The following is a 17,917-nucleotide window of genomic DNA, read 5'->3' on the forward strand; positions in this document are numbered from 1 at the left end:
AGACTACTTTTCTAGTAGATTTGACTTTGAACAGGATAATGCAGCGAGCACTATATGTGAAATCCATCAGGAGAGAGAAATAAATCAATCTGCACAACCTACGAACAACAATTCTCTCCATGCAGTAAATAGATACCAGTCACTCCAGGAAAGCATTAGCCAGGTTAATTACAGAATGGTGCTCAGCTATTTCAGTGTGAACAGAGTTATAGAAAGCAACATCCAAACTGATGTTTACCAATGTAGCAATGTCTAATAGATCTTTAATTATAACCTTAGTGAGAGTACAAACCAGGCATGCAGAGAACAAAACGGGTGACGGCCATTTCACAGGTTAAACCTGCTTCTACTGTGGCCTGTGGAAATGGGATTTACCTGTCACCTGATCTATTGGATGTTGCTACATTGGTGAGGATTACTGTACTTTTTACTTTTCTGTTTGGCTGTTACTATGTGAAAACTATGCAGCTGTAGAAGAGAAACGTAGAAAAATGTTTTTATACCATGGAAAAAAAATGTTTACACCATAAAATATACAAATAGAGATTAAAAAAAAAATGCATTGAAAAAGGTGTCCATAGCCTTTAAATGGATTTTCCAAGCAAAAATGATTGGCAGCCTATCCCTTGTAAATGTCATAATTTGCTGTTCAACAGAGTGCTGACACCTACTACTGCTGCTAGGCTTTGGTGCTGAATGTTAGCATCCCGCTGGTAAGCTATTGATGGTCTATCCTGAGTGTAGGCCGTCAATCAGTTTTGCCCAGAGGATACGCCATATAGGCCTGACAGATGAGGTATGCACTTCTGTCATGAACGGGAGTCCAGTTGAAGTTACATTATCAATAACTCCCAGAAAGTGAATGGAGAGAGCTGTGCACATGCATGGCGACCTCTCAAGTCATTCTATGCCCAGAATGAGTATCAAGTGTACACTTTATTAAGAAGGACAGGGGTCAGTGATATCTGGCTTCTTTTAGCAAACTCGCTAGGTTCAATAGAAATCTCTTATTTAAACTCTTGTTGACAGCTGGCAGTCATGGTTCCCGTCCACCAGCTCTGCTTTAGAAGCAGTGGTGAACTGGAGCTCCTGAGCTGAGCACACCTCAGGCTCCCTGCTCGGGCTTATCTCAGCACATTTATCATGTCTGGGGCATAGCTGCAGGCATAGTCCTTTAGTTTGGCGCTGTCATACACAGAAGCAAGATAGAAAGGTTAATCAGATGAGCTGGGACAACTCCTTTAAAGGGTTAGTGTCCTTTAAGTCTTGCCAAGTTTAAAACCTGGTGGCAAACAACTAGTAATATACCCTGGTGCAATTCAGTGGCATGCACCATAAAGAGGGAATATGACGCATGCTATATTGAATTCATGCAGACAAAAAAAAAAGTAAATATGCTATAAGATGTTCAAGCTGGAAAATCACGTCTTTGCACTGGTAAGGACAAGCAAATCTGAAGCACTTACCTTTGGAAGCTGTAATCACCACATGAAACATTCAGACAAACAGGTAGCAAAGGGAAAGAAAAAAAAAAGTTAAAATTCATGAACATTCTATATCCTATCTCTATAATAATACTGAAACAATATTGTAATGTAGCAAGACAGAAAATCTAACCGTTCAGGCTACCACCTGCAGAGTCAATGCATTGTTAAAGAAGAAGCTTTTATCTAAGAAAAACATTGAGGAAAACGTTTGTTTTCTGTGTAGAAAGACATCACTTAAGATAAATGTTTAGGCTCCACTACATGGCTGCATCCTCTGTGGACATACGTCCTTGACATGTCACTTTGGCCACAACCAATAACCATCAATCACGGCATGGCAGATAGATTTTTGGTATGCAGAATACATAGAAGGTATTTAGAGGGCACTGGCTGGTGCTTGCTATAATTACAGAAAAGCTCTTTAGGTTTTTTTTTGCCTTGAAAACGCTTTCAACAACGTAGAGGGCAGAAAACATTACATTAATAAAAACAAAATTTGTAAAGATAAATTAAAGATGAGAGACTCCATTAGTCAGTGGCTTGGGGGCGAGCAAAAGATCTATGGCTTTTACAGAGGAGAAAAAAAAATAAAAATAGCAGTACACTGAGACATAACCACTGTCCTTCAGTGCCATCACGTGGGAGACGACAATACAGACTAGAAGAATCTTATGGGACAAAAATAACTATTTTTTCTAAAACAATTGTTTTTGTTAATCTTCTGATTCCAGAATTCAGTAGTTGCCCATGGAAATAGACCGGCATCTGTCAACATCACCTAACTGTGTGGATTACTGAAATGTTAAAAAGGCCACTTGAATTCAGAATTTTGGCTAGTAACTACTACTCCCATCTGAAAGTGATCACTATTATATATGTCATTTTATGATCAGTGGGGGCTTGACCTCTGATGCCCCCACTTAATCCTAAAAACAAAGGAGCCTTAGTGGTGATAGAAGATTTTTTTGATTCTTTAAAATGGCCTAAAAACGGTGTGTGAACATAGCCTCAAAGTCTTACACTGTACTTTGGTGTCTGGGCACCCTCTAACTGCAGCAGAGCTCTATTTAAATGAATAGGCCCTATTGGGGAGATTTATCATTCAAAGTGTACCCTACTCTTTTTTTTTACTGCCGTTTTTTCTGTCTAACTTTTTCTGTTGCAGCGTGTAATTTATCTTAAGTGTGTACTGTAGATTAATTCCCCGCCGCTTTGCACGGGCGGGAAAAGCTCTAGCTTACACTCTTGTGCTTTGCGTACGGTAGAGAGGTTTTGTACTTGTACTTTTGGTCGGCGTACTTTAGCGCCTGGAAATGGGGGTTTGCGGAAATAGGTGTACTGCTACTCAAAAACTTAGGAAAAGTCTACTACAAAATTCGCACAAATGTCGCTAATATTACATGACTGCGCCATCACAGCGCCAATGATAGACGGAAAATAATGTCTATATTGAATTATAAATCTCCCCCTATGTGCAGGGAAAAACCAAGAAGAGTATTCAGCACTGAATTAATCCTGCAGCCTCTCCCTTCTCAGAATGGATGCAGTCACTTTATGAGATAGGAATACCACAAGGACTGATCAATAAAACCCAATATTTACTATGAGCTATTTTGAATGGTCCTTTATAAGAGCTGGAAATTCCTTACTATTACTGTGCAGAACACTCAGCATACTAGAGACAATTTATGACAGTCCACAGACTGCTTAAATTTAGAAGTGCAGGGTTCAGTGCGAATTGGATTTTAAAGGGAACCGGTCATCAGATTTTACCATACATTAAGTAGCAGTGAGTTCCAGGGGATGGTGAGGATATGAAGTTTAATAGTGTCCCCCGCCAGACTCGAAAGTAGTCCCCTGAGCGGGGAGCTATACTACCCTAGTCCAGCCTTCTCCGGGTGTAATCATGCCGCTTCAGCGTCATTAACAACCCTCTTCATCGTTCTGCTTCCTAAGCAAACAAAGCAGAGCGATGACGTGGGGCATACTGAGCTGTAAATCACACACAGAGGGACACTTAAACTTCATATCTTCACCCCGGCCTCTCTCGCCCCCACCGAGGAGACAGCTTCCCCCTTCCCTCCCACCCTGTCTTCAGGGCCGCAGTCTCCCTCCCCCTGCCCCACCCAGCCTCCTTTCTCTCCTGGCCCAGCAGCACCTAACTCCCCTCCAGCTGCTGGTGTCTGCTCTTTGGAAGATTTTCCTTTGCTTCCTCCCCCAGGCACCAAGCTGAAGAAAAAGAAAGGAAGGGACAACGCACCAGCCAAGTCCTACAAGAGGAAGATCATTGAGGCCTGTGAGAACCTCCAGTCTTCAGATGAGTAAGAGGAGATGGAGCAGGTCCAAGCACAGTCTATGTTGGAACTGCTGCAGGACCCAGGAGGTCAAGGAAATTCTAGACACACCGGCCAATCTTGTCTACGACATGCTCTTGGAAGGGTGCTATGAGGAGCAGCAGGCGCTGACAGGCACCAGAGAAGAGGATCCTCCCAACCAGAGTGGTAACTAGTATCTGAACTAACCTCTTTTTTATACCCATGGCTCATCTTAACATCTTTAGCATTAATGTGAGGAGTATTAGAGATAGGATTAGATTTCAGACTGTGCTTACTTTCTTAGACTCTCAGAGGTGTGATGTTTACATGCTACAGGAATGTGCTTTGTCCTTTTCTAGGTCTTACAACCATCTGGCCAGGCAGGTGTCTAATTACTAGTCTGGTGGGGGTGACTGTAGGTCTGCAGGGGTGGCCATCCTGATCAGAGGAGGAAACACTTGACTTCGTCCAGGAGCTATTCTGTGGCAGACTTCTTGTCGCAGACGGTTCCAAGGAGGGTGAGCCTGTGCGGCTCATCAACGTGTATGCCTTCCGAGAAGAATGTCCGACTGGAGGTTCTCCGGACCATGCGGGCTCTGCTTGCCACCACTAGGGCAGTAGTGTTCGGTGGTGACTAACTGCCCCATTGAGGTGGACAGGCGCAGTTCTGGCACATCTGCCAATCTTGACGTGACATCCAAGCTGCTGATCGAGATGGTGACAGAGGCATCCTTGCAGGACATTGTTGGGTCGATCAGGAACTGCTCCATAAACTACACTTGGAGCTGCCCCGATGGCTCGCTCCATTCTTGGATAGACCTCATCTTAACTTTTAGTTAGAAAGGTGTTGCACTCTATGGTCCCCTGCTTCTTCTCTATTACATCCAGGACCTTCGAGGCCGCGCCACCCTGGTCAGTCAGGATCAGGAGAAGGCGTTTGACTGTGTCTTCCATGCCTTCATGGGCAGGGCTTTGCGCAAGCTGGGTCTGGGGAAAATGTTTTGCTCTTTTGTTAACGTTATGTACTTTGATATTTGCAGCACGTTTTTTGTGAATGGCTGGAAGACTGACCCCTTTCAAATCCTTTCAGGGGTTAGACAAGGCTTCCCTCTTTCACCTCTTTTTGTTTGCGTTATAGAGCTCTTTTCTGAGTCTATCCAGAAGAATGGAGAGATCAGAGGGATCATCGCACCAGGACCAGATCACGATGAGGTCAAATGCTCGCTCTACATGGACGACGCGACAGTCTTCTGCACTGACCGGCGTTCGGTGACTGCACTTGTCCAGACCTGCGAGGACTTCGGCAAAGCTTTAGGAGCAAAAGTCAACTGCAGGAAGTCAGAAGCTATGCTCTTTGGGAGAATGGCACCTGGCTTCTTCCGCCCCCTTCCCCTATACTGTTAAACCAGATTTCATCAAAATGCTCCGAGTCTGACTAGCAAAAATTAACTCTAAGATCAGACTGTGGAGCTCCATAAAGCTCTCGATGGAGGGCAAAACACTCCTCTTGTGGAGTGAAGTTTTGCCTGTGCTCCAATACACCGCACAGGCCTGGCCTCCCCATGCCACTCGGACCATGTTTCGCTTCATCTAGGGCAAAATGGACATAGTGAAGCAGACTGTGATGTACAAGGAGGTCCGCAAGGGTGGGAAGGGAGTGCCCGATATCCCCACTCTGCTGAGGGCCTCCTTTGCATGCGACAGGGGACTCTTGTGGAAAAGACTAGCTCAGCAGGCAAGTCCATGTCTCTCTCGTTTCTTCTGCCCCTCTGGAGGCTGATCGGATGGGAAAAGTAGGAAATCTCCATCCCTTACAACTGAAACACTCCCTGGTTCTATGGAGACGTTGTTTGGTTTCAGGAAACACCAGCTGGAGGGATTGAAGCCTGACCTGTTGAAGCCAAAGAACATCTACAAGCTCATCCGAGCTAAGGACTTGTTGGAGCTCGTTCCAGGGCTTCCCGCCCACGGCAGAGACTGTTTGTGCCATCATGGCTTGTAAGTGGCTTACCAATGGACACAAGGACTTGTCATGAATGGCTATTAAGGGAGGACTCTCTCTTAGGTCATTCATGCATGCCCACGACCTGTGCAGAACCTGGCTCTGCCCCAGGTGCCCCTACGTGGAGGAAACATCTTTGCACATGTTTTGGCAGTGCCTCTTTGCACAGGGTCTGTTGGACACCTTGGAACATGAACTCAGAGATTCTGTACCCAGGAACTGCCTATCGTACCATTTAGGGCTTTACGATCTGTTCCCTGGGACCCACGAAGTGAAGGCCATCCAGGAGGCCTGGAACCTTAGGAACTGTTTAAGGATGCTCTGTGGCTTGCCAGGAACCGCCTCGTGATCAACAAGTAGAACATGTCCGTCCGGGACTGCCACAGGTTCATTTGGAGCCTGCTGAAAGATTATTCTATCTTGGACAGCCCGGCCATCGATTAAGAAGAGGAGTGAAGACCCCTCCCCTTCCCCCATGTCCCCCTGAAGTTATAGCCCAGTAGTTTGGCCCTGTGATCCGATCCCTCCCTACCCCCACAGTCGTCCACTCCCCCATGCCCCCAGCCCCGCCCCATATCCCACGCCCCTCCCCGGATCACAGATTGTATTGTTTTGTTATTTCGATTTCTTGTGCTTTTCTCTTACAGGATTGAGCGGAGTGTTAGAGTAGCATGCTGTGCGATGTATAGCTTAAGGAATTATACTGTACTGTACTATCATGCTTTGTGCGATTGTAATTTATTGTATGACTTGTAATTACTGAACGATCAATACAGCTGTTTCAATAAAAAAAAAATAAAAAAATGAATAAAAAGTTGTGTCTCCCGGGGACGGTGAGGACAAAGATTTTACCATATATATATATATATATATATATAAAACGGGTTGTTATGCATTATTTATAGTATAATCTTATAACAGGTTCCCTTTAACCCTTTCCTGACCCATGGCATACATGTATGTCATGGGTTGGCTCCCATTCTATAACGCGGGACGGGGCCGGCACCTAGCAACGGCCAGTACCCGTGGCTAATAGCGCGCGGCACTGATCACGGTGCCGTGCGCTATTAACCCTTTAGACTTTGAAAGCCGCATCTAAAGTTAAAGTAAACTAATGCCGGTTAGCTCAGGGAGCTGTTCAGGATCTCTGCGATGAAATCGCGGCATCCCGCACAGCTTGTAAGACAGCAGGTGGGTCCCTACCTTCCTCCATGCTGTCCGATCGCCAAATGACTGCTCAGTGCCTGAGATCCAGGCATGAGCAGTCAAGTGGCAGAATCATTGATCAATGGTTTCCTATGAGAAACCATTGATCAATGTAAAGGATCAGTTAGTGCAGTATTATAGCCCCCTATGGGAGCTATAACACTGCAAAAATAAAACGGAAAAAAAAAAAAGTGAATAAAGATCATTTAACCCCTTCCCTAATAAAAGTTTGAATCGCTACCCTTTTTCCCATTAAAAAAAAACTGTGTAGATAAAAATAAACATATGTTATATCGCTGTGTGCAGAAATGTCTGAATTATAAAAATATATAGACCGCACGGTCAATGGTGTACGCGCAAAAAAATTCCAAGGTTCAATATAGCGTATTTATGGTCACTTTTTATATCATAAATTTTTTTATAAAAAGCGATCAAAAAGTCAGAAGATTACAATTTTAAACGTATAAATTTTCCTGCATGTAGTTATGATTTTTTTCCAGAAGTACGACAAAATCAAACCTATATGAGTAGGGTATTATTTTAATCGTATGGACCTACAGAATAAAGAGAACGTGTAATTTTTACCGAAAAATGTACTGCGTAGAAACAAAAGCCCCAAAAAGTTACAAAATTGTTTTTTTTTTTTTCAATTTTGTCACACAATTTTTTTTTCCGTTTCGCTGTAGATTTTTGGGTAAAATGACTGATGTCATTACAAAGTAGAATTGGTGGCGCAAAAAATAAGCCATCATATGGATTTTTAGGTGCAAAATTGAAAGAGTTATGGTTTTTTAAAAGGTAAAAATGAAAGTGCAAAAACAGAAAAACCCCGGGTCATGAAGGGGTTAAAATACTGTCAGTTGCTTCTCACCGTTTCCTCGGCAACAGACTACAAAACTGTCACAAGGCAGAGACTGTAGACTAATAGTTTGTAGTCTGTAGCAAAGGAAACTATAAGAAGCTGCCTATTAATTTAAGGGTTCTAGGTCTCATTCACAATGTTGAGAAAATGTAGAACAAATATGTAGAATTGGACATATTTTAGTACATTAAAAGTTATCACAAATGTTTCTGCAAAGGTAATTCCAAAGTGACAACCAATACAGTTGCTTTCCTTGAGGTAATGTTACAAAATAGATGCCATAATAAAACATTTAAATGCTAAATATCCAAAAATTGTCACACTTTGGCAACAGCACAAACCTCTAACCTCTAATTTCATGGTAAGTCACTATTTAGTGAGTGAGGGTAAAGAGGACCTAAACTGTTCCTATAATGTACTGTCAATGGTATTATCCTGTGTTCTCTGTCACTGAATCCTGCCTGTGAAGATGAGGAGATGACAGACAAGAACTGATCTGTTTCAGGGAGGAAGGGTCAGCTCATTTAAGGGCCAAGTGAGCAGTGTAAAAACTATAGTTATTTTTCTGATAGATTTCCTATAGGTAGAATATGACAGAATATTTCTAATTACTTTCTATTAGAGAATCATGAAGTAAATGGGTATTTCCCCACTGGACATTTATGGGTTATCTACAGGATATGCCAAACATCTGAAAGATGAAAGAGTCCCAGATTTTCAACCTGCAAATTTCTCAAGATCAACGGCCTCCTCAGCTATTTCTGGCTTCCTGACCACCCCCAGAAGATGAAGCTAGAAGGCACTCAATATAGAGATGCGTGGGTTCCAAAGTAGGGACATGCATCTATCAGACATTTATGACATATCCAGTGGATATGCCATTCATGTCCATTTGAGAATAACCCTTTAAGGATAGCTTTCCAGATAGGTTTTTCTGGCTTTTTTAAATTTTTATTTTAACCTGTCACTGCAGTTTTTGAGCCAAAGCCAGAAGTGTATTTATAAGGAATGGAAATTATAAAGGACGGACTTACACTTCTCCTTCCTCATAGATCCACTTCTTGCTTTGGCTCAAAGACTGCAGTGGCAGGTGTCCAAAAATCACCAGAAAAAAACTGAGTGGAAACCTAGCCTAAAGGTCCTAAAGTGACAAATAATAATCAAATATGATAATATAATGGTTTGTACTGTCCCCTAGTGGTGAAGCCATAGATGTGTACAGGACCTCTGGCTAAAATATATAAATTGTAGTAGGGTGGGTGGCATTGTTCAGATATAGGTTATATGAAGTGGATATGCTGTAAAGTACTGGCATTACATGACCATTGCCAATAACAAACCAATGCAACAAAAAAGACCGGAGGTTGCATGGCCCTTTCTTACAATCACTGCTACTTGGTAACATCAGTTGGGGGACCCCAAACTTAGACATTAATGCCCTATTCTGGTCATACATGATCAACTTCGTATGTTAGAATACTTCTCAAACGTAATAATCCCATTCACTATTAAATAAATCATTTTGCTTTTTTTTTTGCTTTTTTCAGAATAAAAAACATGAATATACTGGTGTGCTGATTGTAAGATTCAATAACATGTCTTTCTATTGTTCTATAAATATAAATATCTATTATGTATATATTCCTTTGATGAATGTTCACACTTGGTGAACCGTGTGATTAAAAAAAAAAGGGTAATACTGAAAAGTCTGTGTCTGGTTTCAACAGATGCCTTGCACCCTCTAGTGCTTGTTATACGATTTACAAATACAGATAAACATGGTAAAGTATACATACTGAGGGGAGAAGGGAGAGAGAATACATTAGATACCATTTTAACAGAACCAAAAGGATGTGGACAAACTTTAAAACTGGTTTCAGCAAATGTATCTTCATTTAGCTACAAAGTGCAAAAATCCAGCACATTTTACAATCTTCATATATAAATAGAAATGCTTGTGAAAGCTGAACATAACTCCAGTAAGGTCAGTACTAGAGTGCTGTAAACAGAGGACACCATGTGCAGAAGCAGTATATAGCCTTCCATATACAATGATCAGCCGCAACCTTAAATGGGCTCTCATTAAAACAAATGTTTGCTATTGCACTCCTTATGGTAAATAAAAAATCTTTCTAATGTACTTAAAAATAAAAAAGTTAATAAAATGTTTTCTATGTTTTATTTGTGTTTAAAAAAGCTGCCACTAGGTGTCTCCCTACTTTTCCAGAGAACATTTCCCCCCATCTCTTGCAGACATTGTACTCCTACAGGCCTTGCAGCAGTCCAAAATCAGGAAATTTTGAGTGTGCAGCCTTAGCCAATCATAGCTCACCTCACACACTGAATTGCTCTGGGCTGTGTGAAGCAGAGTGAGGGAGGAAGTTCTCCCCTGTATGGCTTCAGATTATGTCAATGCCTTCTAAGGAACACCGCTTTCCAGTCTGTGAATCTGACTAAGCAGAAAATACAGAGCAATATCAAGGTAGAAAACTAAAAAAAAATAATAAAAATAAAAGGCAGGGGGTGGTTTATCCTGATGGGGGCAGGAAACTGGGAGTTAAAATTTAACAAGATCATGAGAGGTACTCTTTAAACTCCCTTACAAAAGAGGTGACTACCATTACCTCAACTATAAAGTGAACAGTCAGTTCTTGAAGTTGGTGTGTTGGACTATTGGAAGGATTTGAGTGACTGAGGGCCAAATTGTGATGGCTAAATGACTGGATCAGAGTATCTCCTAAATATCAGGTCTTGCAGGTGTTTTTTTGGTATGCAGGGGTAAGGACCTACCAAAAGAGATCTGAGGAAGGACAAGTGGTAAACTAGCCACAGGGTCATGGGTGCCCAAGGCTCATTGATCCATGTTGGAAAGGAAGTCTAGCCGGCCGGGTCAGATCTTACAGAGGATCTACTGTAGCACAAATTGCTGATACACTTCAGACTAAGATAGAAAGATATTAAAACACAAAGCATTACAGCTTGCTATATAGCTACAGAATGATCAGAGAGCTCATCCTGACCGCTGATCACTACTAAAAGGCTCCTGCAATGGGCATGTGATCATCCAACTGGGCCATGAAACATTGAAAGGAGCAGCTTAGTCCAATTGTGTTTTCTTTTACCTCACATGGATGGCCAGATGCCCACACATCATTTAGTGAGTTTAGGGGGGGGGGGGGGGGAATCGGGGGTTGTTATCAGGATGCACTGTGGGCAAGCTGGTGGAGGCAATGTGATGTTTCAGATAATGTTCTGCTGGGAAATCTTGGGTCCTGGCATTCATGTGAATTTTACAGTGACATGTTGCAACTACTTAAAGGGGTACTCCACCCCGAGACATCTCGTCTCCTATCCAAAGGATAGGGGATAAGATGTCTGATCGCGGGGGTCCCATCGCAGGGGACCCTGGCGATCTCTCTGCTGCACCCGGCGTTCGTTTAGAGTGTTGAGTGCAGCGCCGGAGGCTCGTGAAGTCATGCCCCCTCCCATAGACCTGCATTGAGGAGGAGGGCCTGTGACGTCACAAGCCTCCGCCCCGCATCGCCAGTTATCCGGCACGGAAGTTCGCTCCGTGCCCCAGATGTCTGGGGTGCTGCATTAGAGATCACGGGGGTCCCCAGTGTCGGGACCCCCACAATCAGACATCTTATCCCCTATCCTTTGGATAGGGGATAAGATGTCTATGGCCGGAGTACCACTTTAAACACTGTACAGAAAAAGCATACCCTATCTTGGTATTGTTATTCCCTATTGTCAGTCAACTCTCTCAGCAGAACAATGTGACTAGCCACACTGCAAAAATCATTTAAAAGGAACATGACAAGGAGTTCAAGGTGTTGACTTTGCTTCCAAACTCCCCAGCACTCAATCCGATTGATCGTCTGCAGGATGTGCTGAAAATCGTTTCAGAGCTGTTTTGATGGCACAAGTACCTACACAATATTATAGAGGTGTATGGTGGCTTAAATGTTATGGCTGATCAAAGTATATGGAATATTTGTATTATCTAAGTATATTTTCAGTGTTGCTTAACAAAATCCATTTCTGTATGTCTAGGACCCTACTCTATGAGGGTGCCACTACATATCAACTGGTTGACTAGGCCCATCCCAGTTCTATATATATATATATATATATATATATATATATATATATATTTATTTATCTGAATTGCTACTGTGTAATACTATATTTTCTAAGCAGTGACCACTGCAAAGCAACCGTATGGCTGGCTGAAACTTTCCTAGTAATTACTGAGGTTTCAAAGACCGGACCTTTAGTTGATTGCCAAGACATTTCTTTTTTCAAAAATAGGTTGTCAGGACAAGTAAACCCCTTTAATAAAGTTTCAGAGTGATGCCAACCTCAAAGGAATAATGAATGGCATCTTAGAACACTTACACTTGGTCTGTGCAGAGAAGGTGAGGGTTATTTTTGCAAACAGCTCGTCTTTCTCAAATCTGTCTTCTTTTGCCTGGGTCCAGAAAGCTTTCTCGGAGAGCTCTCTGGGAGTAATCTAATACAAAAAAAAATACAAAAAAAAAGCAATTATGAGTTACTTTTATGGAGTAAGTACAGACTACAAAGGGTGTTTTCTTTTTAGAACTTTGCCATGTGAATGACTGGTGAAGAACAACTATGGATGAAAGGGCAGCAGAACACGTTACAGATTAGAAGGTGCGGGAATGCATGTGGATGTCAGCTCTGAAGAGCGTCAGCTTTGTTAGGCTTAGAGAAGCTGCGAGGAGCAAGATATTAACCATGAACATAAACTACAGGCGGATAGTTTTTTTTTTTTTTGCTTGCGCCAACAAAGCAAACCTCACGTTGAGATATAGGTAGTTTCCTCGAGGTTGGATGCAGGAGAACGATCTCTTAGATATGCACATTAATTATCTCTATCCCCCAAAATATCATAATAATAACAAAAAGAACAGAGAGGAATTGCAATCCAAATGACAAAGGGAAGTCGTTCTCCTTTATAGCACCGTAATTATCTGCCGCTTGCATATTTTAAATGAAATATGATTATTAAATTGTGCGTTACCATGGAGCTGGCTTCAAAAAGCTTCCTATAAGGCAGAGGGCACAAAACATGAAATAAATAATAAAACATGAAATTAAGTGAAATTAAACTAGAGAGAGAAAGGGAGTCCATTAATCAGGGGCTTCAGGCAGGGTGAAAAAAGGCAAGGAGAAGGAGCCGCTGTGATGTTTAGGAGTTCTACATCTTAAGAACCAGACTACAAAGTGAAGGAAATAATCCACAGCACCTCTGAGACATTACTCTCTCTCTCTCAGAGTTAACAATTGTTGCTCGGAGTTGTAAAGATGCAACATGTATGGAACAAGGGCTGTGGCGGAATGTTCTGTCCAAGCTTCTGTTTTGGGTAGAATGCTACATGGCTGGTTTCATTGGGAAAGAAGAGGTGGGGTGGGGGCGGGTGCACTACATCGCCATTTCACTTAGAGGAAAACATTATATGGCTTATTCTTTTTAAAGGGGTAGTCCAGTGGTGAAAAACTTATCCCCTATCCTAAGGATAGGGGATAAGTTTGAGATCGCGGGGGGTCCGACCGCTGGGCCCCATGTGATCTCTCTGTACGGGGGCCAGGCTCTCCGGCGGCCCCTGTACACGCCTCCTCAATACATCTCTATGGCAGAGGCGGAGATTGCCGAAGGCAGCGCTTCGGCTCTGCCATAGAGTTGTATTGAGGGGGCGTGTCGGCCGCCGCTTCGTGCGGAGATCGACACGCTCCCTTCCCGCGGGCTGTCGGGGCTCCGTACAGGAGATCGCAGGGGGCCCCAGCGGTCAGACCCCCCGCGTTCTCAAACTTATCCCCTTTCCTTAGGATAGGGGATAAGTTGTTCACCACTGGGTTCACCACTGGACTACTCCTTTAAGGAGAAAATGGAGGAGGACACTATAAGGCTTTTTTCTGTTCCAGTGGGGAATGCTATAAAACTTATTCTCTTCAAGGAAAAACAGTGCATGGCTTGTCCCATTCAGGGGGAGCAGTACATGGCTTGTTACATTTGGGATAGATTATAACACTTCATAGCTTACTCCATTTAGGAATGGGAGAGGGAGGGGAGGCTATAATGTTTGTTCCATTCAAGGTGGGAACAGTACATAGCTCATTCCATTCAGCAGCAGTACATGGTTTTATCATTTAAGGGAGTAACAGTACATGGCTCTTTCTATTCAGGGGGTAGAGTCAGGGATGTGGAAATCATATCACCCGACGGCCGTGATATGCAGTTCCGGGCAGGAAAATTTTTCAAGCCTTTAGCCCTGCTTCAGGCAAGGCCGCACCTGAAAGCCCCAGTAAGTACGGCGGCGCTCAGGATATACAGAGTGGGCTCCTGACTCAAGCCCGCTCCATACCTGGCAGCCCACAGCGGATTTTAGAAGCTGGGGGCTGCCGCTAATAGCCGGCATGCGACGATCGCCGTGGGAGGCTATTAACCCTTTAGATCACCGCTATCAAAGCTGACAGCGGCGTCTAAAGAGACATGTAAATGCTCTCTAGTGGCCTAGGGTGGAACCCTGTAAAGTTAGCCGGAGGGCTTACCTCTGCTTCCCTAGGGACCATCGCTCTGTCATTGATAGAGCCTGACTTAACAATGCTTAATCAATGGAGCGCAGAGCACACAGATCAATGGAGGTCAATAGAATTAAAGATTCCTCCTAAAAGTCCACTAAGGGGACTAAAAGTGTATAAAAAAAAATAAAAATAATAAAAAAAGTTTAGTAAGAAAGTTTAAAAGACACACCCTTTCATATTAAAAGTTCAAATAATCCCCCTTTTCCTCTATAAAAAAAAAAAAACATGTAAACATAATAAAAATAGATATTTGGTATTGGCGCAAGCGTAATTGTCTGAACTATTCAAATAAAACATTATGTATCCAATATGATAATTGATGTAAATGTAAACAAAAATACCAAACCCCAAAATTGCATTTTATTTTTATAACATCATATCCCAGAAAAAAAATTGAGTAAAAAACTATTAAAAAGTCAGATCAATACCAAAATGGTACCGATACAAACAGATTATGGCCATACAGACTGGTATACGAAAATAAAAAAGGTTGCAGGGGTCAGAAAAGGGCAATTGAAAAAAAAAAATTCTAAAAAGTGACAGAACCTATACAAATTTGGTATTGCTGTAATCAGGCCGATCTAAAGTATCAAAATAACATGTTAGTTTGCCCACAAGGTAAACGGCATAAAAAAAGAAAACCACCAAATTTGCTAAATTATCTCTTATCTATTTTTTTATTTAATTTTTTTTCAATTTTACCACACCAATTCTTTTTGTTTCGGAGCATATCTTATGAAAAAATAAAAGGTGTAATTACAAAGTATAATGGGTCCCGCAAAAAAACATGCCCTCATATGGGTCAGTACAGTGATCCCCGACCTGCGATGGCCCCGACATATGATAATTTCAACATATGATGGCCTCTCAGAGGCCATCGCATTTTGAAAGTAGCATCAACATACGATGCTTTTGTATGTCGCAGCCATCGCATAAATGGCTATCCGGTAGCGCAGACTGTGTGGTCCGGTGATGATCACTCACCTGTCCCCGGCACTCCAGAGCATCCTCTTAGGGCTCCACTGCATCGCCGTTGCTCTGCTTCGTCGTCATCACGTCGCCGCGCACGCTGTCCAGTGATCCAATAGGAGCGTCGTGCGCAGCGACGTGATAACAGCGATTAAGAGAGATGATCCCGGGCAGCAGACATGGTCCGGAGCGGCTGGGACGCGGCGACAGCGATGGAGGGCGACATCCAGGGCAGCGGTGACGGTCCGGAGCAGCAGGGACAGGTGAGTACACCTTCCTATACTTTACATTGCACGGATCCCTCAACATACGATGGTTTCAACTAACGATGCTTCATTTGGAACGAATTACCATCGTATGTTGAGGGACCACTGTATATTGAAAAATAAAAAAGAATTATAGCTATTATAGGGTGAGGAGGGAACGAGAGTGCAAAAACGAAAGTTGACCCGAACAAGTGGATTGTCATGAGGGACAAGTAGATTGGGCTCCCGTTTTAGTCCCTTGACAAGCATTTTTTTTTCCACACCCCTGTACAGTACTCTTCATTCACACCCCCTTTTTTACCTTCATTTATAATGGTCTGCAGTGTATTTTAACCTTTAAAGCCTAGATATTGTAATACACGACAGAAAATTTCCCAGCCCCACATGATACAAATTTTGGTGAACATACCTTTGACCAGTTTGGTCGTTTCAGTTGCACTTCTGGTTTGTAGTCTTTCTTCGGAACTAATCCAAAAGGTAGGGCCGGTGGAGCAGGTGCACCCCAGCCACCAAGTCCTGGTGGAGGAGGAGGGCCGCCAAAAGCTGGCGGTGGTGGAGGAATTCCAGGTCCACCAGGGAAAGGTGGAGGTGGCGGTATCCCAGGACCACCAAAAAGGGGAGGCGGAGGCGGAGCCCCTGGAAAAGGCGGTGGGGCAGGAATGCAAGGAGCACCTGGAAGTGGTGGGGGTGGAGGAGGCCCCCCACTAAAAGCTCCTGGCAGTGGTGGAGGAGGTGGAGGTCCACCACCAAATGGGGGTGGAGGTGGCGGAGGAGGAGGAGGAATAGCAGGTCCTCCTGGAAGAGGAGGAGGAGGTGGTGGAGGCGGAGGCCCTCCAAATCCTCCTGGCAGAGGAGGTGGTGGTGGTGGAGGAGGAACAGGTGGCCCTGATCCTGGGATTGGAGGAGGAACTGGTACAATAACAGTAGAGACTGACATTGTGGCCATTTCTTTTTTTGTGTCTTCAAGTTCCTTTGTCAGTTTAGCAATCTGCAAAAATATAATTATACATAAGATCAGTAGATAAAAATTGCCTACAAGTCAACATCAGTAAACACACAAATATGCATGGAATGCATTTCAAACCTTTGCTGGGTTAAACGGATATTCAACAATTTCTACTCCCTTCTAAAGAAACTTTTTTCCTCATAAAACTAAGTCCATTAAAGTTTTACATTTTCTTGCCAACTTAAATAATAATTATAACTACATCTCAAAGAAGGGAACATGGTGGTGAATATATTTTCCTTGCAGGCATAAAAATAATATTTTGCGGTGATTTTGTGTCTTAAAAAACACTCAATATCTTTGGCTGAAACCATGATTTTTTTTAGTAATTATATTTCTTTTCTAACTACTGTATTATTCATTTTATGGCTTAAGTAACAGACTGAGGTGAAAGCTTTGTTGGATTTCCATTTTCACATTCCTTTTTCTTAGTCGCTGACAGAACAAAGAGTAATAAAAGCTCCACGGATAAAAAAGGAAAATCCATAAGACTTGACAATGTGCAACTCAGTAAATGTATGCGCTTTTGTTAAGCCTCAATCTGTCTGTGGAACTTGTGATCACAGCCCATTTCTGCACCACACATGTTACAGGTACATCATACAAAATGGCTTTGCTTTAAACAATTGTGGGGCAGTTTCTGTTTAGAATACCCCATGTATGAGAATAATTAGCTTTCTATGGTGACAAAAAGGCCAGCAGTCACCAACACCGTAGAGGAAGCCAAACTGAAACAGTTGTGCAAAAGTTAATAAAAATCAGATGCACAAAATTGGTGTTAATAGGATTTGCAAGAAAAAAAATGTTTTTCCACGTGGAGCAAGCCTAGCTACCAAGAGGATTAGAAATTTCTTTACACAACAATAAAAAGAAGCCTAGGCTGTGTACTGCCAAGTTTAACAATCATTAAACTTCCTTAAACCAATGAAGATGCCGCCCAAACACAAAAGATAACGGACGAATGGGACCACGGATCGGGGATTGGCAAGTATGGTTATCATCCGTGTCACCCACACTACACGTCTGTACCAAAAAGGTTAGTGTGAGTGACACTGATGACAGTTTCCCTTTAAAGTAACTAGACAAAAGAAGCGACTGGGCACTGCAGGCAAGGAAGGTAAGTGGATATAGCCAACACAGGTGTCTATATGGCGGTGGGGGTGGGATGAAACGTGAAGCAGGGTACAGCGTGGTG

The 17,917-nt window shown here is 42.9% G+C and overlaps 1 protein-coding gene across 1 annotated transcript in view; it reads right to left on the reverse strand.

The window, feature by feature from the left end:
* The window catches only part of DIAPH1 (diaphanous related formin 1), a 270,343-nt gene that overhangs the window by 123,742 nt on the left and 128,684 nt on the right, over window positions 1-17,917 (reverse strand). The window contains exons 16-18 of the mRNA XM_056516800.1: window positions 16,126-16,704; window positions 12,274-12,388; window positions 1,467-1,475 (exon numbers count right to left, since the gene is read on the reverse strand). Coding sequence (XP_056372775.1) covers window positions 1,467-1,475; window positions 12,274-12,388; window positions 16,126-16,704 — 703 coding nt within the window. The remainder of the gene's footprint in view (window positions 1-1,466; window positions 1,476-12,273; window positions 12,389-16,125; window positions 16,705-17,917) is intronic.

The sequence above is a fragment of the Hyla sarda genome, chromosome 4 (assembly GCF_029499605.1).
Source record: "Hyla sarda isolate aHylSar1 chromosome 4, aHylSar1.hap1, whole genome shotgun sequence".
NCBI lineage: Eukaryota > Metazoa > Chordata > Amphibia > Anura > Hylidae > Hyla > Hyla sarda.